Raw genomic sequence first — 23,358 nt, 5'->3', positions numbered from 1 at the left:
GCAGGTGAACCCACGAAGTGTTGGTCTTAATTATAAACACAGGAGATTCTGAAGATGCTGGAAATCCAGAACAATACACACAAAATGCTGGAGGAATTCAAAAGGTCAGGAAGCATCTATGGAAAGCAATAAAGAATTGGTGTTTTGGGCCGAGACCCTCCATCAGGATTGGAAAGGGATGGAGAAGAAGTCAGAATAATAAGCGGAGGAGGGCAAGGAGTACAAACTGGGAGGTGACACCAGGTGAAGTGAGAAGCTGGGAAGTGATTATGTTGGGGAGAAAGGGGGGAATGGAGGAAGGGGGGATGGGGCAAGGGGGAAGGGGCAGGAGCGGGGTGCAAGGGGGGGAGCTCATCTACTGAGGCTATAAGGGTGGAAATGAGACATAAGAAAGGGCCCATGATAATGGGATTATATTATTGAACAGTCAATGGTATTTGGAAGAGCAATTTTGTAGAAAGATTGTAAGTGATTTTAACTTTCCACATGTTGACATTTCTTCACCAGATGGTGGTGAGAGTGTCTTTTGAGCTGCTAGTAGAAGAGGTGAATGTGGGTTTGAAATCAACATTTAAGAGAAGTTTGGATAAGTACATAGATGGGATGGTTATGGAGGGCTATGGTCCAGATGGCAGTCGATAAGACTCAGCAGGATAACAGTTCGGTACAGACGAGATGGGCCGGTGGGTCTGTTTCTGTGCTGCAGTGTTCTATGACTCTCTGTGACTCAAAAGGGAAGATATTCTTCTGCATGTTATCTGAACAGTGAGGAGTTGAAATCATTTAAGTGGTGATGCTATGAACTAGGACTCTGATATGTGTAGGGTGAGGCAACCTGGATTTGGATGCTCGAGCTCCTGGAGGAGGGGTAGCGGCATCCTCAGTGCAGGGAACACCATCGTACCTGCATGTGAACTAATCCACAAATTTGCGAGCAGCATCCATAACCTGCAGCCACAGGACAAAACTTGGTCTGTCCCAGATATCAGTACTGGACCAGATATGATTTTAGCTATGGGCTGAGCAATGGTGGGAATCGTCCTTCAATATCTTTACCATACCCACAAAACCAGAGAAGGTTGTGGCCTCTTGGTACCTCCAACCCGTGCTGGCAAAAGTTTTGGCTAATCTGGTTATAATCTCAATTTCTGTCTACTCTAACTATTCACTGTTTGTTCATCAAGAATCTGCCTAAAAAAACTCAAAGATCATTTCCACTGCCTTTTGAGAAAGAGAATTCCAAACACTCATGCTCTTCAGAGGGGAAAATTCATCTCAGATGCATCTCAAAAAGGCAACTGCTTATTTTTAACTAGTGATTCCTAGTTCTAGATTGTCCCACAAGAGGAATCATCCATCCACATCATCCTTGAGGCACTGCAGAATCATTTATGCTTTCTTTAAGAGAATTCCCCCCTCCCTCCAGATTCTCCTCTCTTGCACCACAGTGGCATAGTCTCACAACTCCAGAGATGTAGATTCCATTCTGACCTCCGTTGCTGTCTGTGTGGAGTTTGCTTATTCTTGCCATGACTGTTTGGGTTTCCTTTAGGTGCTCAGGTTCCCTCCAACATCTTAGAAACGTACAATCAATACGTTAATAGGCCGCTGTAAATTGTCCCTTGTGTGGGTGAGTGGTGGAATTAGGGGGCAGTTAATGAGAACTTGAGGAGAATAAACTGGGATTAATGTACTGTAAATGGCTGTTTGAAGGTCAGTATAGACTCGATGAGCCGAAGGACTGTTTCTGTGCTTTCTCTCTCTTCAATCCAAGAATTTTCTTTAGACACAAGAAACTACAGATTTTGGCACAGTACAGGCCCTTTGACCCACGGTATTGTACCAACCTTTTAACCTGCTCTGTGATTAATCTAACTCTTTCCTCCTACGTAGCCCGAAACCCCACATTTATCTTTCATCCTTGTGCCTATCAAGGAGTTTCTTAAATGTTCCTAGTGTATCAGCCTCCATCAGCACCCCCCGCAGTGTGTTCCAGGAACTTATTCTGTGTGAAATACCCCTAAACTTTCAAAAACAGGAGAAAACCTGCAGATGCTGGAAATCCGAACAACACACACAAAATGCTGGAAGAACTCAGCAGGCCAGGCAGCATCTACGACTGGACAAAGGGTTTTGGCCCGAAACGTCGACTGTAGGGTCCTGCCACAGGGTTTTGGCCCAAAGCACCAACTGTACTTTTTTCTATAGATGCTGCCTGGCCTGCTGAGTGCCTCCAGCATTTTGTGTGTGTTGCTCCCCTAAACTTTCCTCCACTCACCTTAAAAGGATGTCCTCTGATATTAGCCATTGCCACCCTGGAAAAAAGACAATGGCTCTCCACTCTGTCATAGTCATAGTCATACTTTATTGATCCCAGGGAGAAATTGATTTTCGTTACAGTTGCACTATAAATAATAAATAGTAATTGAACCATAAATAGTTAAATAGTAATATGTAAATTATGCCAGTAAATTATGAAATAAGTCCAGGACCAGCCTATCGGCACAGGGTGTCTGACCCTCCAAGGGAGGAGTTGTAAAGTTTAATGGCCACAGGCAGGAATGACTTCCTATGACGCTCTGTGCTGCATCTTGGAGGAATAAGTCTCCGGCTGAATGTACTCCTGTGCCCACCCAGTACATTATGTAGTGGATGGGAGACATTGACCAAGATGGCATGCAACTTAGACAGCATCCTCTTTTCAGACACCACTGTGAGAGAGTCCAATTCCATCCCCACAACATCACTGGCCTTACGAATAAGTTTGTTGATTCTGTTGGTGTCTGCTACCCTCAGCCTGCTGCCCCAGCACACAACAGCAAACATGATAGCACTGGCCACCACAGACTCATAAAACATCCTCAGCATCGTCCGGTAGATGTTAAAGGACCTCAGTCTCCTCGGGAAGTAGAGACGGCTCTGACCCTTCTTGTAGACAGCCTCAGTGTTCTTTGACCAGTCCAGTTTATTGTCAATTCGTATCCCCAGGTATTTGTAATCCTCCACTATGTCCACACTGACCCCCGGATGGAAACAGGGGTCACCAGTACCTTAGCTCTCCTCAGGTCTACCACTAGCTCCTTAGTCTTTTTCATATTAAGCTGCAGATAATTCTGCTCACACCATGTGACAAAGTTTCCTACAGTAGCCCTGTACTCAACCTCATCTCCCTTGCTGATGCATCCAACTATGGCAGAGTCATCCGAAAACTTCTGAAGATGACAAGACTCTGTGCAGTAGTTGAAGTCCGAGGTGTAAATGGTGAAGAGAAAGGGAGACAAGACAGTGCCCTGTGGAGCCCCAGTGCTGCTGATCACTCTGTCGGACACACAGTGTTGCAAGCACACGTACTGTGGTCTGCCAGTCAGGTAATCAAGAATCCATGACACCAGGAAAGCATCCACCTGCATCGCTGTCAGCTTCTCCCCCAGCAGAGCAGGGCGGATGGTGTTGAACGCACTAGAGTAGTCAAAAAACATGACCCTCACAGTGCTCGCTGGCTTCTGCAGGTGGGCGTAGACACGGTTCAGCAGATAGACGATGGCATCCTCAACTCCTAGTCGGGGCTGGTAGGCGAACTGGAGGGGATCTCAGTGTGGCCTGACCATAGGCCGGAGCAGCTCCAGAACAAGTCTCTCCAGGGTCTTCATGATGTGGGAGGTCAATGCCACCGGTCTGTAGTCATTGAGGTCGCTGGGGCGTGGCGTCTTCGGCACAGGGACGAGGCAGGACGTCTTCCACAGCACAGGAACCCTCCGGAGCCTCAGGCTCAGGTTGAATACATGGCAAAGCACTCCACACAGCTGAGGGGCACAGGCTTTGAGCACCCTGGTACTGACACCATCCGGTCCTGCAGCCTTGCTTGGTTTGACACGTTTCAGTTGTCTTCTGACCTGTTCAGCTGTTAAGCCCACCGTGGTGGTTTTGTGTGGGGGAGGGGTATAGTCATGAGAGCAGGGTGGGGGACTGTGAGGAGTCTCACAGTCCACGCCTCTCATAACCTTTTAACAATAACCAAGACCGGCCTTTTATCTACGCCTCTCAAAATCTTACAAAAGTGACCAGGCCTGATCTTTTCATACCTCAACACTGTTTTATCCCCCCCCTTGTTCAATCCCTTCCTATGTTCATGCCATTTCTCATGCTCTGAAACTTTTCGATGATTTTATGTTCCCTGGCCCCCACCACTTTATTTTCACCATGGATGTCCAGTCCCTATATACTTCCATCCCTCATCAGGAAGGTCTCAAAGCTCTCCGCTTCTTTTTGGACTCCAGACCTAACCAGTTCCCCTCTACCCCCACTCTGCTCTGTCTAGCAGAATTAGTCCTTACTCTTAATAATTTCTCCTTTAGCTCCTCCCACTTCCTCCAAACTAAAGGTGTAGCCATGGGCACCCGTATGGGTCCCAGCTATGCCTGCCTTTTTGTTGGCTTTGTGGAACAATCTATGTTCCATACCTATTCTGGTATCTGTCCCCCCACTTTTCCTTCGCTACATCGACAACTGCATTGGCGCTGCTTCCTGCACGCATGCTGGGCTCGTTGACTTCATTAACTTTGCCTCCAACTTTCACCCTGCCCTCAAGTTTACCTGGTCCATTTCCGACACCTCCTTCCCCTTTCTAGATCTTTCTGTAGATATCTGTAGATAAGACAGCTTATCTACTGATGTCTACTATAAGCCTACTGACTCTCACAGCTATTTGGACTATTCCTCTTCTCACTCTGTCTCTTGCAAAAATGCCATCCCCTTCTCGCAATTCCTCCGTTTTCACCGCATCTGCTCTCAGGATGAGGCTTTTCATTCTAGGATGAGGGAGATATCCTCCTTTTTTAAAGAAAGGGGCTTCCCTTCCTCCACCATCAACTCTGCTCTCAAACGCATCTCCCCCATTTCACGCACATCTGCTCTCACCCCATCCTCCCGCCACCCCACTAGGAATAGGGTTCCCCTTGTCCTCACCTACCACCCCACCAGCCTCCGGGTCCAACATATTATTCTCCGTAACTTCTGCCACCTCCAACGGGATCCCACCACTAAGCACATCTTTCCCTCCCACCCCACTTTCCGCAAGGATCGCTTCCGATGTGACTCCCTTGTCCATTCATCCCCCCCATCCCTCCCCACCAATCTCCCTCCTGGCACTTATCCTTGTAAGCAGAACAAGTGCTACACATGCCCTTACACTTCCTCCCTCACCACCATTCAGGGCCCCAAACAGTCCTTCCAGGTGAGGCAACACTTCACCTGTGAGTCGGCTGGGGTGATATTCTGCGTCCGGTGCTCCCGATGTGATCTTCTATATATTGGCGAGACCCGACGCAGACTGGGAGATTGTTTCGCTGAACACCTGCGCTCTGTCTGCCAGAGAAAGCAGGATCTCCCAGTGGCCACACATTTTAATTCCACGTCCCATTCCCATTCTGATATGTCTATCCACAGCCTCCTCTACTGTAAAGATGAAGCCACACTCAGGTTGGAGGAACAACACCTTATATTCCGTCTGGGTAGCCTCCAACCTGATGGCATGAATATTGACTTCTCAAACTTCCGCTAATGCCCCACCTCCCCCTCGTACCCCAATCGTTATTTATTTATATACACACATTCTTTCTCTCTCTCCTTTTTCTCCCTCTGTCCCTCTCACTATACCCCTTGCCCATCCTCTGGGTTTCCCCTCCTCCCCCCTTTTCTTTCTCCCTCGGCCTCCTGTCCCATGATCCTCTCATATCTCTTTTGCCAATCACCTGTCCAGCTCTTGGCTCCATCCCTCCCCCTCCTGTCTTCTCCTTTCATTTCAGATCTCCCCCTCCCCCTTTCAAATCTCTTACTAGCTCTTCTTTCAGTTAGTCCTGACGAAGGGTCTCCGCCTGAAGCGTCGACTGTACCTCTTCCTAGAGATGCTGCCTGGCCTGCTGCGTTCACCAGCAACTTTTATGTGAGGCCTGACCTCATACTGGGCTGCCTTTAACTAGGGGAGCCACTGGCACATCGATCATGGGGTAAGTTCTTACCTCGTGTGTAGAGGGGGCTGCTACTGAGGGGAGCCGGGACTACAGTGCTGGCCAACTTGTTCTTGGGCTGCACAATGATTTGGTAGCCCTGCATGAGCCGTTGGCAGATGAACTCTTCAAACACCTGCTGGGCCGACATTATGGGCCCATCCTCTTCTCTTCTGCAATAATCAAAGCAAACAGGTCAGGGAATGTTTTGTCCTCTCTCTCCAAAGCTCCACTTTCTCTTTGGTTCAGGCAACACAGTAGTGTAGTAATTCACGGAATGCATTACTGCACAAGCTGTAAGATCTACATTTGACTCCCGCCACTGTGAATGCTGGTGAACGGAGTGAACCCGGGGTTGAAGCCCATATTCCTTGAAAGTGGCAATGTCGGTAAATATGGAGGTGAAGGAAGAATATGACATGCTTGCCTTCATAGGTCAGGGCACAGGTGGGGCATTATGCTGCAACTTTACAAAATGCTCATTCGACATCACTTCTCCACAGTTCTGGTCACCACACTACCGGAAGCTCCCATACTGCCACAATGAGGCCACACTCAGGCTGGAAGAACAGCACCTCATATTCTGTCTGTGTAGCCTCCAACCAGATAGCAAGAACATCGACTTCTCCGGTCATTTCTACCTACACCACCCCCCCCCCCCCACCGCTTTTGCATTCCCCATTCTGGCTCCCCACTTACACCTTCTCTTCTTTTCACCTGCCCATCACTTCCCTCTGATGCATATGGAGGAATTTAAGGTGGGGGATTATATGGGAGGCAGGGTTTAACAATGTGAGCCAAAGGGCCTGTACTGTGTATGTTCTATGATGTCCTCCTTCCCTTACTCACGATCTCCTCTTTTCTCCCATCAGATTCCTCGTTCAGTTCTTTACCTTTACCAACTATCACCTCCCAGCTTTGCTTCATCCCTCTCTCCCACCCACTGACCTTACCCTCACCTGCCAGTAGTACACCTTACCCTCCTCCCACTTCCTTATTCTTGCTTCTTTACTCTTCCATTCTAGTCTTCATAGAAACACAGAAACATAAAAACATAGAAACATAGAAAACTTACAGTACAATACAGGCCCTTCGGCCAGAAACTTGTGCCGAACATGTCCCTACCTTAGAAATTACTCAGCTTACCCATAGCCCTCTATTTTTCTAAGCTCCATGTACCTATCCAAAAGTCTCTTAAAAGACCCTATCGTATCCGCCTCCACCACCGTTGCCAGCAGCCCATTCCACGCACTCACCACTCCCTGCGAAAAAACTTACCCTTGACATCTCTTCTGTACCTACTCCCCAGCACCTTAAACCTGTGTCCTCTTGTGGCAACCATTTCAGCCCTGGGAAAAAGCCACTGACTATCCGCACAATCAATGCCTCTCATCATCTTATACACCTCTATCAGGTCACCTCTTATGATCCGTCGCTCCAAGGAGAAAAGGTCGAGTTCAGTCAACCTATTCTCATAAGGCATGCTCCCCAATCCAGACAACATCCTTGTAAATCTCCTCTGCACCCTTTCTATGGTCTCCACATTGATGAAGGGTCTCAGCCTGAATCGTCAACTGTTTATTCATTCCCATAGATGGTGCCCCACCTGCTGAGTTCCTCCAGCATTTTGTTTGTTGCTATGGCAAAGATGAAGTGTTAGGGAGAGTGCCGAGGAGGTTCATTAGGATGCTGCCTGGATTGAAAGATTTTTGTTATGGGATAGATTGGATCATTTGGGCTCAGATAAGTTGGGCACCACTTTTGTAAAGGGGAGAGATTGGATAAGCTGGGCTTGGATAGGTCAGGCATGACTTTTGTTACAGGGAGAGGTTGGATAGGTTGGGCTTGTTCTCCCTGGAGCAGGGGAGACTCAGGGGTGACACAAAACATAGAATAGTACAGCACAGTACAGGCCTTTCGGCCCACAATGTTGTGCCGACCCTTAAACCCTGCTTCCCATATAACCCCCCACCTTAAATTCCTTCATAAACCTGTCTAGTAGTCTATTAAATTTCACGAGTGTATCTGCCTCCACCACTGACTTAGGCAGTGTATTCCACGCACCAACCACTCTCTGAGTAAAAAACCTTCCTCTAATATCCCCCATTGAACTTCCCACCCCTTACCTTAAAGCCACGTCCTCTGGTATTGAACAGTGGTGCCCTGGGGAAGAGGCGCTGGCTCTCCACTCTATCTATTCCTCTTATTATCTTGTACACCTCTATCATGTCTCCTCTCATACTCCTTCTCTCCAAAGAGTAAAGCTCGAGCTCCCTTAATCTCTGATCATAATGCATAATAAACCAGGCAGCATCCTGGTAAATCTCCTCTGTACCCTTTCCAATGTTTCCAAATCCGGTTCGTTACCTAATATTAGATCTAGTATGGCACCCTCCTCCCAGTTGGCCTGTCAACATACAGGAATCCGTCCTGGACACACTTAAGAAAGTCTGCCCTGTCTAAACCATTGGAACTAATCAGGTGCCAATCAATATTAGGGAAGTTAAAGTCACCCATGATAACAACCCTGTTATTTTTGCACCTTTCCAAATTCTGCCTCCCAATCTGCTCCTCGGTATCTCTGCTGCTACCAGGGGGCCTATAGAATACTCCCAATAGAGTAACTGCTCCCGTCCTGTTCCTGACTTCCACCCATACTGACTCAAAAGAGGATCCTGATACATTACCCACCCTTTCTGTAGCTGTAATAGTATCCCTGACCAGTAATGCCACCCCTCCTCCCTTTCCCCCCCTCTCTATCCCTTTTAAAGCACTGAAATCCGGGAATATTGAGAATATTGACCTGATAGAAGCATGTAAGATCATGAGACATAGACATCATAGATAGTCATAATCTTTTTCCATTGCAGGAATCAAAAAGGCATAGGTTTAAGGTAGAAGAAGGAGATTTCAAAGGGTATATGAGGGCAAGTTATTTTTAAACAGAGACTTGTGTAGAAATCACTACCCTGTGAGGCAGTGGAATCAGATACAATCACTGTCTTCACAGACCCTGAGACAGGGGCAAGGGGCAGGAGGAGACAATCCTAATGCAGGCAAGTGGGACAAGTGTAAATGGGCAAAAATGTCAGCACGAGTATGATGGGCTGAAGGGCCCATTTCTCCACAACTGAATTTGATGATTCCTTTCTACTTCACTGTAAAACAAATAGGTCATCCTCATCAAGGAAACCAGCCTCCCCTCTATGCGTAAAAGTGCATAAAGTGCTGGAGGAACTCAGCTGGTCAGGCAGCATCTATGGAGGAGAATAAACAATCGTCATTTTGGACTGGGGCTCTTCATCAGGTCTGGAGGACTCCCTCTCCATGAGCTCTATCTACTCTTCTTGCTATCTCAGCAAAGCAGTCAGCACGATCAGTGATCCTGCCACCCTGGACATTCATCTTTCTTCCCTCTTTCATCAGCAGAAGAGCCAAAATCCTGAAAGCACACATCACCAGGCTAAAAGCCAGCCTCTATTCCACTGTTATCAGACTCCCAAATGGACCTCTTGTACAATAAAGTAGACTCTCCACCTCACAATCCATCTCATCATGAACTTCCATTTCAATGTTTATCTGAAATGCACTTTCTCTGTAGCTGTTGCACTTTATTCTGCATTCTGTTATTGTTTGACCTTGTTCTACCTCAGTACACTGTGTAATGATTTGATCTGTATGAACAGTATGCAGGACAAGTGTTTCACTGTATCTCAGTACATGTGGCAATTCCAATTCCAATTCCGCTGCCAATATGCCAGCAGATATCCAGCCAAAGAGACAAGGTGAACAAACTGCTGAACAAGTGTCTGTCACTCTGCTGTGGCTGCCCCGTGACCCAAATGATTCCTCCCTCCCCTGTGAGAATGAGAAGGAAGGAAATGGAACCTGACAAACTGAAACACTATGCTTGCTAGGAGGGCTTGGTTTCATGGCAGTGTGCACAGGCAATACACAGGCTGCACAACAGTGAGCAGTCTTCCAGACTTACCAGAGTACAGCAGCCCAGAGAGCCACTGGCAACAAATTCTTCCCCTCCTGTCAAATTTCCGAATAGTCTATAAACACCACCTCACTATTCCTCTTAGGACTATTTATTTTTGTAACTTATAGTTAACTTTTATGTAGTATTGCACTGTACTGCTGCTACAAAACAGCAGGTTTCATGACAGGTCAGTGATAATAAACCTGATTCTGATCCTGTGACCCTGATTAGCTGTAAGATGTGAACAATGAAAGAGAGGCCACACACTCACCCACACTTTTCAGTTCAGAGACTCCAGCACATTACAAAGGCTGATACCTACTCTGCACCTACCCTCCCAGAGACATGGGCTGATCCATCTGGGTTCTGGTAAACTTGACTGATATATCAGAAGACAAGTGTTGGGTCGATCTGATGTTACCTGCTTGTTGTGTCCCCATTAATAACTTTGTGTGGGACACAGAATTTCACTGGCGATGTGGGCTGACAGAAATGCGTGGAGGACACTCATCACCATCATCAGGTGCCATGCCCAGTTTGAGCTCTGACTGCCATGACGCACACACTCCTGTTTTGTGTCAAGGAGATCAATTCATTGGTATTCACTTCCAGTTCTCTGACTGCTGTCTCCATCATCATTTGTCTTTGCCTTCCACTTGCTTTATTCCCTTCAATCTTTCCCATAATTACCGTGCATTCTAACTCCTCTTTCCTAATCACATGTCCGATGAAGTTACGTTGCCTTTTCATGATCTCATACATTATTTCTAGTGGAGTACACTGGACACTAGAAATCCAGGTGAAGTTTCAAACTGAGACATATGTCTGCAGCATAAGTGAGATCTCAGTGACATTAAATTGAACCAGTGAACCTCCGCTGGTCCCTCTCAATGCCAGTGCATCCGTTTTTTAAAAAAAAATAAGGGGCCCGAACCTGTTCACAATATTCTAACTGTTCTCTCACCAATGCCTTATAAAGCCTCAGCATTACATCCTTGCTTTTACATTCAAGTCCTCTCGTAATGAATACTAACATTGCATTTGCATTCATTACGAGAGGACTAGAATGTAAAAGCAAGGATGTAACGTTGAGGCTTTTTAAGAGCCAACTCAACCCACAAGTTAACCTTTACATATTCCTGCACGTTTACACCTTTATTCCTTCTACCACATTGCATAATACACGTCCCAACACATATTCCTATTTGCTACTTTTTTACCTATTCACCTTCTGCAGACTTCCTGCTTCCTCAACACTATCTGCCCTTCCACCTAGCTTCATATCGTCCACAAACTTGGACACAAAACTATTAATTCCATCATCTAAATCATTGATGTACAACATGAAAAGAAGCATTCCCAAACTAGATGCCTGAGGAACAGCACTAGTCACCGCAGCCAACCAGAAAAGGCCCCCTTTATTCCCGCCATAATCAAATGGCAAAGCAGACTAGATGGGCTCCTATGTCTTATGGACTTCCAAACCTGAATATAAATGGATGCCACACAATCTATGTAGGAACTCAATAGGTCAGGCAACATTGGATGAGCTGCTGTGTTCCTCTAGCAAATGGTTTTTAGCTCCAAACGCTGGCATCTGCACTCCATGTTCCTGTCAAGGGGACAGACTGAAAAAACTAGCATTACTCTCTTCAAGGAAACATTATTTTATTTAGCAATACAGTGTGTAACAGGCCCTTCCAGCCCAATGAGCTGCACTGCCCAGCAACCCTCCAATATAACCCTTACCTAACAGCACAGTTTACAATGACCAATTCACCTATTCACCAGTAAGTCTTTGGAGTGTGGGAGGAAACCCATGCAGTCACAGGAAGGATGTAGAAACTTCTTAGACCACAGTGGAATTGAATTCCAAACTCCAATGCCCCGAGCTGTAACAGCGTCATACTAACCACTATGCTACCATGGTGCCCCATTGCAGGGGAATCTGACTGAGGAACAACAGTATGGAGAGAGTAGACAGAAGCTTCCAACTGGTGGATATGTCAAGAACCAGCAACACTGAATGAAAGTGATTGCCCAAAGACCCAAGGAACAAGTTTTTATTAATAAAGGAAGTGGTGAGGTGTGGTGTGGTGTTGGATTGCTTTACCAAGCACAAGCAGATCAATCATCACAAATCCACACTCCTTTGTTTGGCCAAACCCAGATTGTTTGAGAGTCAGTTAATCCCGGAGATGGCCTGTCCTATGTTTGCAGGCCTGCGTGTGTATAAGGTGGTGGTGGTCATCATCGTTGCTGTTCTGCTGAACATTATGCGCATGCTATGCTGGTGCTGGAATGTGTGGCGATACTTGATTGTGTTGGTTGTTAATGCAAATGACACACTTCACTGTATGTTTTGATATACATGTGATAAGTAAATCTGAATCTGGACGTGGTACTGTGCTGGTTATGCTCCAGCTCTCTTGCGGTCAAACCAATCAGACAAAGAACTGTAGATGCTGGAATCTGGAGCAAGAAGCAAACTGCAGGAGGAACATGCTAATGTCTAGGTCAAGGGGTCCTCTCTCACCCTATTGACACAATGGGACAAATGGCTTCTTCCACTGCTGCAAGTTTCTCATTCGAAGACCAAAGCTCTGATATATTTACTGGAAATGAAAACACAGGCGCTCACTAGATACTTAGTAGTAAACCTCAGGGTTCAGTAACTATGGTGTGATACAGCACAGAAACAGGCCCTTCATCCCAACCGGACCATGCTGACCAAGCACCCATATACACTAATCCTACACGAACCCCATTTAATTCCCCAACATTTCCATCCACCCTCTCCAGTTCTCCCACTCATCTACATAATAGGATCAATTTATAGAGGCCAATTAATCTACCAACCTGCACACCTTTGATGTGGAGGAAACTGGAACACCCATGGAAAACCCAAAATACATACAAATACCTCAGAAAACACCAGAGGCTGGGATCAAACCAGAGACTGACTGGACTTTGCTTTATATTAGTCTTAGCGCTTACCATATCTATACCCTTCACTTTTCCCCTCATTCTCCTATGCTTCAGGGAATAAAGACCTAACTTATTCAACCTTTCCTCAAATTCAGGTCCTCAAGGGCCAACAACATCTTTATAAAACCGTGGCACTCTTTCAATCTTATTGATATCTTTCCCGTAGGTAGTTGACCAGAACTACACCCTGAATACACAGACTGCTTTAATTGGATTTGTGATGCAGGAATAGTAACTATTGACGACTGCCTCATTATGTCAAAATTCAAGCAACAGACTCAACCCCCGTCTTAATCACCCCAACGCTGTCTGGGACACCACACTCCACCCAACACTTCCAGCTGTGGCAACCCTGAGGCAGGGTTTAAATCAGGGAAGGAATGTGTTGCATACCTGTCGACGTCAGTCTCTGGCAGGAGATTATAGCAGCCTTCAGTGTAATCGTTCTGCAAGCTTTGCCGGTCAGGAAAGTAGTCTGTAGTGAGTGGCAAGCAGGCTGGGGTGGTGAGAGACTTCCAGTCCACTCCCACTGTGCAACAGAAACTAGGCACTACAGGAGGAGCAGACAGCATCAGAACTTCAGCGCGTCAGAAAACCATTGGGACACCAAATTCCAGGAGAGGAGGAACAGGTGGGGGTGGGGGGGGGAGGTGGAAGATAAAGCCATCGATTGAACAGCAAGGAAGAGTGAAGAGAGAAAAATAAAAATCAGCTGTTAAAAAAATTCTGGTATTCAAATTTAACATGCACTTATTTATATCGCACAAAATTTGACAGCAATATCACAACACGAAGTGAACACATTAGTAACTGTTAAACACAAATTAAATGGGTAGTTTGCAAAACAAAGGATGGGATCATTTGCTTGCTGATTTTATTTTTTATCTATTAAATATTAGCAGGATTGGAGTCACTAGGATCAGTGAAGTTTCATAGTACAAGGTATATTAAACACACACAATACAGACAAAGGAGCTGAATCACATACCATGCCACTAAGTCTCAGAGAAGGATCACGCAGACAAAGAAAAAAAAGAGCAGAAATCAAAAGTGGGAAGTAAAATGAAACAGGCATGAGATCCAGTAATGTCTAACACTAATGGTGGCAAATACCTCCCACTGCAACGGGAGCCACTTCGAAGCTTGTCTTGTTCGTTCCTGTCCAAGTGGCTCCCTAACTGCAGCAGAGGCACAAATGTTTACTGTTATGCTGTTGTTTACATTGTAAATACATGCTGCACATATATATGTGCACATTTTATTCCACATCCATAATTCAACTTCTAACTTTATTTTTATATATTTCCTTATTCTTTGTAATTGTTGAACGTTGCTGTTTTTTTGTTATATGTCACACTGAGGCCAAAGCATCACAGCAAGCACCACAGTAAATGTATATGCTGAATAAAAGTGATCCTTGTTGGGTACCAAGTACCTGTCCTTCTCATTGCAACAAGGTGACCATTACAATATAATTTTACAAGGTTCTGCTCGAGTTATACAGCATAAAGGTCAGGCTGTGGTCTGTACAGTGTTTGGTTTTGCAAATTTATAAATGCTTAGACCAAGCCAACGTTGTTCACTCTTTACAACTCTCTTCCCTTTTCCTCGAGGTGATCTCCCACCGGATTTTTTCGTCACAGGCACGAGCGATATTCATGTCTAGTGAGCCTGGACCAACCATGTTCCTGTCAAGGGGACAGCACTTCAAAAATCTACCTAAGAACTTGTTTAAAAAAGGTGAGAGGATAAATCCAGTGATCACCAACTAGTTTAAACTTAATGGTGATAAAAATTCTAGATAACAGGGACAGAATTAGCAGCTACTCAGACTAGTTTGAACTGATTGAAAAATGGAGTGTAGGGTAAATCATGTCCAGCTAACCTGAGAGGACTTTCTAACAGATTAAACCAGTGAGGGTTAAGGGGAACTGGGATGTACTGTACATGACCTTCTAAGACATTCGATGTGTCCCATAACAAATTTGCAATTAAGAAAATAGTCTATGGGAAAAGTGAGGAATGGACTTTCAGTTATCAAGGAAATCAAGAATGCTGATCTCCTTCCTACACATCCTCTCACCCACAACCCACCCATTACAGCCAGGCTGGAGCAGACTCTGGGAGTGAGATCTGGCATCACTAGAGCCATAGGTCACACAGCACAGAAATGCTACTTCGGCTTCACTCATTTAACCTAGTCAAGATGCCCATTTAAGCTAATCATATTTTCCTTTGTTTAACCCACACACTCCAAACCTTTCCTATCTAGATAGCTGTCTAAATTCTTTCTACATGTTGTTGATGTATCTGCCTCAACCTGCCTACTATGAAGAAAGCCACCTTCACGCAAACCCACCAAAGACGCAACTTTGTGCGTTCCACCTCAGGAACTGTGAAGCCAAATGCCAGCTTAAAGTATCCTGGGGTGGAGCAACACTGACGCATTGCGAGTACCCTGTCCACTGAGGAGTCACCCTTGACAGATGCCTCATTTTCAAGAACATCAGGAAGACAAAGGCAAAAGAGAGTGCATGCAACAACATCCTGAATAAGCTCATTAACACAAAATGGGGAGCAAGCTCGAAAACACTGTGAGCCAGTGCACTTGCTCTTTGCTATTCCACTGTCAAATACACCTGCCCTGCATGGGAAAGATCTACTCATGCCAAGATGGATGCCATTCTGAATGCAAGCTGCCGACTTATCACAGGTTGTTTAAAACCAACAAACACCAACAGCCTATATCCTGACGGGTATCACTCCCTCTGATACAAGAAGAACAGTAGCCAGCAAGAAAGAACGACTCTGTCAAACATCAGATGACAGGCACCCTCTAGATGGTCATTCACCTACACCCAGCCACCTAAAGTCAAGGAAGAGCTTCATGAACAGTGTTGTTCCATTACAATCAACCCCATCTGAAGCCCGCATCGCCTTGTGGAAAAACCGGCTCACCAGTCTCAAACAACCCCCAAGGATGGAAATTCCACCGGATGAAAGCCATCTCCCAGGAGCTAATTGCAATTGGGTAACCTGGAAGTGCCTTAACAGACTTAGGACATTCAAAGGTGTCACTAAGCAAATGGGGACATACAACCAGCCAGACAACTTGTGAATGTGGAACCGAGCCACAAACTATGCAACATCTCCTGCAATGCTTATCGCTAGAGGAACCCTGTACTGTTGCAGATTTTGCCGAATTCAACAACAAGGCGCAAAAATGTGTCCAGTTCTGGCTGGGCCATGTATAGACTCTCCATGGACACAACAAGAGGAAGACCTGCCTCAACCACTTCCCTGACTGCTCATTTCATATAGACACCACTGTCTGGATGAAAGGTGCTGCTCAGGTTTCAATTAAATAGCTCCCCTCTCACCCTAAACTAATGGCCTCTTGTTCTTGATTCTCCAGCCCTATAACGATACCTTCCTCGAACAGTTCCTTCAGCTTGTTTCACCTACCGTGTGGAAAAGTTGTCTCTCAGATTTGCTTTAACCCTTTCCCTTCTCACCTTGAATCTGTGCCTTTAGTTCTAGACACTCCATTCTGGAAGAAATAAAGAGTGACTATCTGCCTAGTCTAAGGCTGTCATAATTTTATAAAACTCTATAAGGTTTTCTGTTCTGTCGTTTGTCTGCTGTTGTTGTTGTTTTGTCGCTGTATTTCATTTCGTTGTGTATAAGACTGAGGGTCTTGACGAAGGGTCTCGGCCTGAAACGTCAACTGTACCCCTTCCTAGAGATGCTGCCTGGCCTGCTGCGTTCACCAGCAACTTTGATGTGTGTTGCTTGAATTTCCAGCATCTGCAGAATTCCTGTTGTGTACAGCACTCCAGTTGAGCCCATATAGTATTGTGATCATGGCTATAAGACTGAGACAAAGCTTGCTCAATTAAACAAGTGTTTTGCATTCACTGTCCCCTCAGACAAAGCAGCAAAACACTGACAACACTCTCAGAGCACAGACACACCTCAGAAGCAGGGACACAATTGGAGTAAGACAACTGCACTGTACCAATTACTTTTCATGAAACAGAGTTTTTTTCACCAAAATATAAAGCAAGGAAATACAAAAAACACTCAGTGGGTTGTGGGAAAGAAAATGAGATACCATTACAGGTTAGAATCATTATTCCAAGTGGTAACGCTGCTTCCCTTCACACCTGTTTAGTGTTTCCAGTATTTTCTAGTTTTATTTCAGATTTCTAGCATCTGTAGTTTCTATCTGATGCTTCACTTATCCAAATATCAGATCAGTGGAAAGCCAACTTTATTCTCCAGGATAAAGCAAATGGGTATACAGTGGGGCTAGGGAAAAGGGCTAATGTATTAACGCACGCTGTTCCAACCCGTGTACCACAGTGCGATGCACACTGTTTTCACACGTGTATCACAGTGTTAACGCACACTGTTCTCACACGTGTACCACAGTGTTAATGCACACTGTTCTGATCAGTGTATTGCAGTGTTCATGCACACAGTCCTGACCCGTGTACCAGTGTTAATGCACACAGTCATGACATGTGTACCACTGTTAATGCACACTGTTCCAAGCTGTGTAACATAGCGTTAATGCACATTATTCCGACCCGTGTACCACAGCGTAAAAGCACGCTGTTCCCACACACGTACCACAGCGTTAATGCACACTGTTTTAACCAACGTATCACAATGTTAATCCACGCTGTTCCAACCCGTGAACCACAGTGTTAACTCACACAGTCCTGACCCTTGTACCAGTGTTAATGCACAGAGTCATGATATGTGTCCCAGCGTTAATGAACACAGTTCTGACCCGTGTACCAGAGTGTTAACGCACTGTTCCTACCCGTGTACCACAGTGTTAATGTACTGTTTCAACCAACGTACAATATTAACCCATGCTGTCCTGACCTGTGTACCACAGAGTTAACGCATGCAGTTGAGCCGTGTACCACTGTGATAATGCACTCTGTCTGACCTGTGAACCACAGTGTTACCACTCTGTTCCCACCTGTATACCAGTGTTAACGCACACTGTTCCAACCAACATCCACAATGTTAACCCGCACAGTCCTGACCCATGTAACACATTGTTAACGGACGGCGTTCCAACCTGTGTACCACAGTGTTAATGCACTATCTGACCCGTGTACTGTACCACAGTGGATGCACACTGTTGCGACCTGTGTACCACAGTGTGATGCACAGTGTTCAAGCTCATATACCAGAGTGTTAAGGCACACTATTCCGACCCCTGTACCACAGTGTTAACACATACTGTTCCAACCAACATACCACAATGTTGACCCACGCTGTCTTGACCTGTGTACCAGAGTTAACGAATGCTGTTCTGAGCCATGTACCACAGTGTTAACGCATGCTGTTCCAACCCATGTTCCACACTGTTAATGCACGCTGTTCCGATCCGTATACCACAGTGTTAATGCACACTGTTCTGACTCATGTACCACAAAGTTAATGCACTCTGTCAAACCCATGTACCACACTGGATGCACACTGTTCCAACCCATGTACCACAGTGTTAATGCACGCTGTTCCGTCCTGTGTACCACAATGTTAACACAGACTGTACTGACCTGTGTACCACAGTGTTAATGCACACTGTTCCAACCAACATACCACAATGTTAACCCACGCTGTCCTGACCTGTGTACCAAGAGTTATTGCACACTGTTCTGAGCTGTGTACCACACTGTTAATGCACGCTGTTCTGACCCGTGTACCACAGTGTTAATGCATGCTGTTCCAACTCGTGTACCACAGTGTTAATGCACGCTGTTCCGACCCGTGTACCACAGTGTTAATGCACTGTCTGACTTGTATACCACACTGTTAATGCACACTGTCTGACCCGTGTACCAGTGTTAATGCACTCTGTCTGACCCGTGTACCACAGTGAATGCACACGGTTCCGACCAGTGTACCACAGTGTTAACGCATGCTGTTCTGACCCATGTACCAGTGTTAACGCACATTGTTCTAAACTGTGTACCAGTGTTAACGCACATAGTACTGACCCGTGTTCCAGCGTTAATGCACAGTCATGACCCATGTACCAGTGTTAATGAACTCTGTCCTGACCTGTGTACCAGTGTTAATGCACACAGTACTGACCCGTGTACCAGTGTTAACGCACACAGTACTGACCCGTGTACCACAGTTATTGCACACAGTCCTGACCCGTGTACCAGTGTTAATGAACTCTGTCCTGACTCGTGTACCAGAGTAATTGCACACAGTCCTGACCCGTGTACCACAGTGTTAATGCACTCTGTCTGACCCGTGTACCACAGTGGATGCACATTGTTCCAACCCATGTACCACAGTGAATGCACACGGTTCCCACCCGTATACCACAGTGTTAATGCACTCTGTCTGACCCGTGTACCACAGTGGATGCACATTGTTCCAACCCATGTACCACAGCGAACGCACACAGTTCCGACCCGTGTACCACAGTGTTAACGCACACAGTCCTGACCCGTGTACCACAGTGTTAATGCATGCTGTTCCAACCCGCGTACCAGTGTTAACACACACTGTTCCGACCCCTGCACCACAGTATTAATGCACACTGTTCCAACCCGTGTACCACAGAGTTAATGCATGCCCTTCAGACCTATTTAATACAATATTAATGCAAGCTGTTCTGTTCTGTTCTGTGTGGTTAGAGATATGGGTTACTGAGCAGTAATGTCTTCATCTGCAATCGCTTGCTTATCGAGTAGATCTGTGCCGAAGGAGATTGCAGATGGGAAGGGAATTGGTGGATGATTGCATGAGGGTGGAGGCAGTTGTGACCTTATTGAAGACTGGAGCAGGTTGAGGCAATATGCTTGCTCCTGTTTCTGTCTTCCATGTTCTGCCACTGTGGAGGGAGGGAGGAGGGAATAGACTGAGAGATGAAAAATGCAGCTACTTTGGCCTTGGCTTGGTTGGTAATTGGAAAAGAGGAGGGAATTGAACTGAAAATGTGAAAATAAATCCATAATATCTACAAACATAAAATAGACAAAATCTGACATTGGCCCAATTTGGGACAATTCTACATCCTTTTCTTCCCCCCCAGATTCGCATCATTTCCCACGTGTCCCTCCACATATGGCTCTGTCTTATTCCTGACTCACTTGGATCACGGCCAGTTGAGGAGCTCTCTTGGGATGACACCTGGTTCAGAGGGGTTCCTGCAACAAGAACAGTGACTTTGTGATAAGCCATTCTCCGATGAGAGGTGCTGCATTTTTAGGCATCAGCAAGGAGTATTTTTATCAGCAAGCTGCATTTTGAGGCATCAACAAAGTGCAAGAACCTCAGCAAGGAAGCACTTCTCAGTCATCAGATGTCTGGACAAAGCAACCGTACAAGGACTATATACCTTGCATAAACCCTTACCTTCCAAAATACTCATCACTTTATATCACATTTATATGTTTTTATCTACCTCGGTGAACAAATGCATGACATTGCCTAGATGGCACGCAAATTGGAGTTATTTTTACTACATCTCAGTACACATGACAATAATAAACCAATCTCCTGACCCATGCACCACAATGTTGATGCACACTGTTCTGACCTGTGTACCAGAGTGTTAACGAACACTGTTTTGACCCCGTACCAGAGTGTTAACGAACACTGTTCCGACCCCTGTACCGCAGTGTTGACAAACATTGTTCCGGCCCGTGTACCAGAGTGTTAACGAACACTGTTCTGACCCCTGTACCAGAGTGTTAATGAACACTGTTCCGGTCCCTGTACCACAGTGTTGACACACACTTTCCGGCCCCTGTACCGCAGTGTTAACGAACACTGTTCTGATCCGTGTACCAGAGTGCTAACGAACACTGTTCCGACCCGTATACCAGAGTGTTAACGAACACGGTTCTGACCCGTGGACCACAGTGTTGACGAACACGGTTCTGACCCGTGGACCACAGTGTTGACGAACACGGTTCTGACCCGTAGGACCACAGTGTTGACGAACACTGTTCTGAGCCGTGTACCAGAATGTTAGTGCACACTGTTCTGACCCGTGTACCAAGTGTTGACACAAAGTGTTCCAACCCGCGTACTGCAGTGTTGACACACACTGTTCTGGCCCCTGTACCACAGTGTTGACACACACTGCTCCGGCCCCTGTACCGCACTGTTGATGAACACTGTTCCGGCCCCTGTACTGCAGAGTTGACACACACTGTTCCAGCCCCTGTACCACAGTTTTGACACACACTGTTCTGGCCCACGTACCACAGTGTTGACGAACACTGTTCTGACCCCTGTACCAAAGTGTTAACGAACACTGTTCCGACCCCTGTACCACAGTGTTGACGAACACTGTTCCGACCCCTGTACTGCAGTGTTGACGAACACTGTTCCGGCCCGTGTACCAGAGTGCTAACGAACACTGCTCCGGCCCCTGTACCGCAGTGTTAACGAACATGGTTCCCACCCGTGTAGCAGAGTGTTAACGAACACGGTTCTGACCGATGTACCACAGTGTTAACGAACACGGTTCTGACCCGTGTACCAGAGTGTTAACGAACAGTGTTCTGGCCCGTGTACCAGAGTATTAACGAACACGGTTCTGACCCGTGTACCAGAGTGTTAACGAACACGGTTCCAACCCGTGTACCAGAGTGTTAACGAACACGATTCTGACCCCCGTACAGCAGTGTTGACACACACTGTTCCGGCCCCTGTACCACAGTGTTGACAAACACTGTTCCGGCCCCTGTACCCCAATGTTGACACACACTGTTCTGGCCCACGTACCACAGTGTTAACGAACACTGTTCTGATCCGTGTACCAGAGTGCTAACGAACACTGTTCCGACCCGTATACCAGAGTGTTAACGAACACGGTTCTGACCCGTGGACCACAGTGTTGACGAACACGGTTCTGACCCGTGGACCACAGTGTTGACGAACACGGTTCTGACCCGTAGGACCACAGTGTTGACGAACACTGTTCTGAGCCGTGTACCAGAATGTTAGTGCACACTGTTCTGACCCGTGTACCAAGTGTTGACGAACACTGTTCCGGCCCGTGTACCAGAGTGCTAACGAACACTGCTCCGGCCCCTGTACCGCACTGTTGACACACACTGTTCCGGCCCCTGTACCACAGTTTTGACACACACTGTTCTGGCCCACGTACCACAGTGTTGATGAACACTGTTCTGACCCCTGTACCGCAGTGTTGACGAACACTGTTCCGGCCCCTGTACTGCAGTGTTGACACACACTGTTCTGGCCCACGTACCACAGTGTTGACGAACACTGTTCTGATCTGTGAACCACAGTGTTAACCAACACTGCTCTGACCCGTATACCGCAGTGTTAATGAATACGGTTCTGACCCGTATACCGCAGTGTTAACGAACACTGTTCTGACTCGTGTACCGCAGTGTTAACGAACACGGTTCTGACTCGTGTACCGCAGTGTTAACGAACACGGTTCTGAGCCGTGTACTAGAGTGTTAACGAACACTGTTCCGGCCCGTGTACTGCAGTTTTAACGAACATGGATCGACCCGTGTACCAGAGTTTTAACGAACACGGTCCTGACCCCTGTACCGCAGTGTTAACGAACACGGTTCTGACCCATGTACCAGAGTGTTAACGAACAGTGTTCTGGCCCGTGTACCAGAGTGTTAACGAACACGGTTCTGACCAATGTACCACAGTGTTAACGAACACGGTTCTGACCCATGTACCAGAGTGTTAACGAACAGTGTTCTGGCCCGTGTACCAGAGTGTTAACGAACACGGTTCTGACCCCTGTACCGCAGTGTTAACGAACATGGTTCCCACCCGTGTAGCAGAGTGTTAACGAACACGGTTCTGACCCGTGTACCAGAGTGTTAACGAACACGGTTCCAACCCGTGTACCAGAGTGTTAACGAACACGGTTCTGACCCCCGTACAGCAGTGTTGACACACACTGTTCCGGCCCCTGTACCGCAGTGTTGACAAACACTGTTCCGGCCCCTGTACCCCAATGTTGACACACACTGTTCTGGCCCACGTACCACAGTGTTGACGAACACTGTTCTGATCTGTGAACCAGAGTGTTAACGAACACTGTTCTGACCCCTGTACCGCAGTGTTAACGAACACGGTTCTGACCCGGGTACCGCAGTGTTAACGAACACTGTTCTAACCCCTGTACTAGAGTGTTAACGAACACTGTTCCGGCCCGTGTACTGTGGTGTTAACGAACATGGATCCGACCCGTGTACCAGAGTGTTAACGAACACGGTTCTGACCCCTGTACCGCAGTGTTAACGAACACGGTTCCGACCCCCGTACAGCAGTGTTGACGCACACTGTTCCAACCCGCGTACCGCAGTGTTGACACACACTGTTCCGGCC

The 23,358-nt window shown here is 46.6% G+C and overlaps 1 protein-coding gene across 8 annotated transcripts in view; it reads right to left on the bottom strand.

The window, feature by feature from the left end:
• The window catches only part of depdc5 (DEP domain containing 5, GATOR1 subcomplex subunit), a 234,001-nt gene that overhangs the window by 97,123 nt on the left and 113,520 nt on the right, over nucleotides 1-23,358 (bottom strand). For 5 of the 8 annotated variants that reach the window (XM_072243711.1, XM_072243716.1, XM_072243712.1 and 2 more), the window contains exons 24-26: nucleotides 20,112-20,168; nucleotides 13,372-13,555; nucleotides 6,018-6,178 (exon numbers count right to left, since the gene is read on the bottom strand). In XM_072243711.1, the coding sequence (XP_072099812.1) occupies nucleotides 6,018-6,178; nucleotides 13,372-13,555; nucleotides 20,112-20,168 (402 nt within the window). The remainder of the gene's footprint in view (nucleotides 1-6,017; nucleotides 6,179-13,371; nucleotides 13,556-20,111; nucleotides 20,169-23,358) is intronic. The other 3 variants (XM_072243714.1, XM_072243715.1, XM_072243717.1) reach the window with 3 other exon arrangements.

Source organism: Mobula birostris, chromosome 25, assembly GCF_030028105.1.
Source record: "Mobula birostris isolate sMobBir1 chromosome 25, sMobBir1.hap1, whole genome shotgun sequence".
NCBI lineage: Eukaryota > Metazoa > Chordata > Chondrichthyes > Myliobatiformes > Myliobatidae > Mobula > Mobula birostris.
Note: the sequence above shows the minus strand (reverse complement) of the source record. Positions and strands in the feature narration are given on the sequence as shown.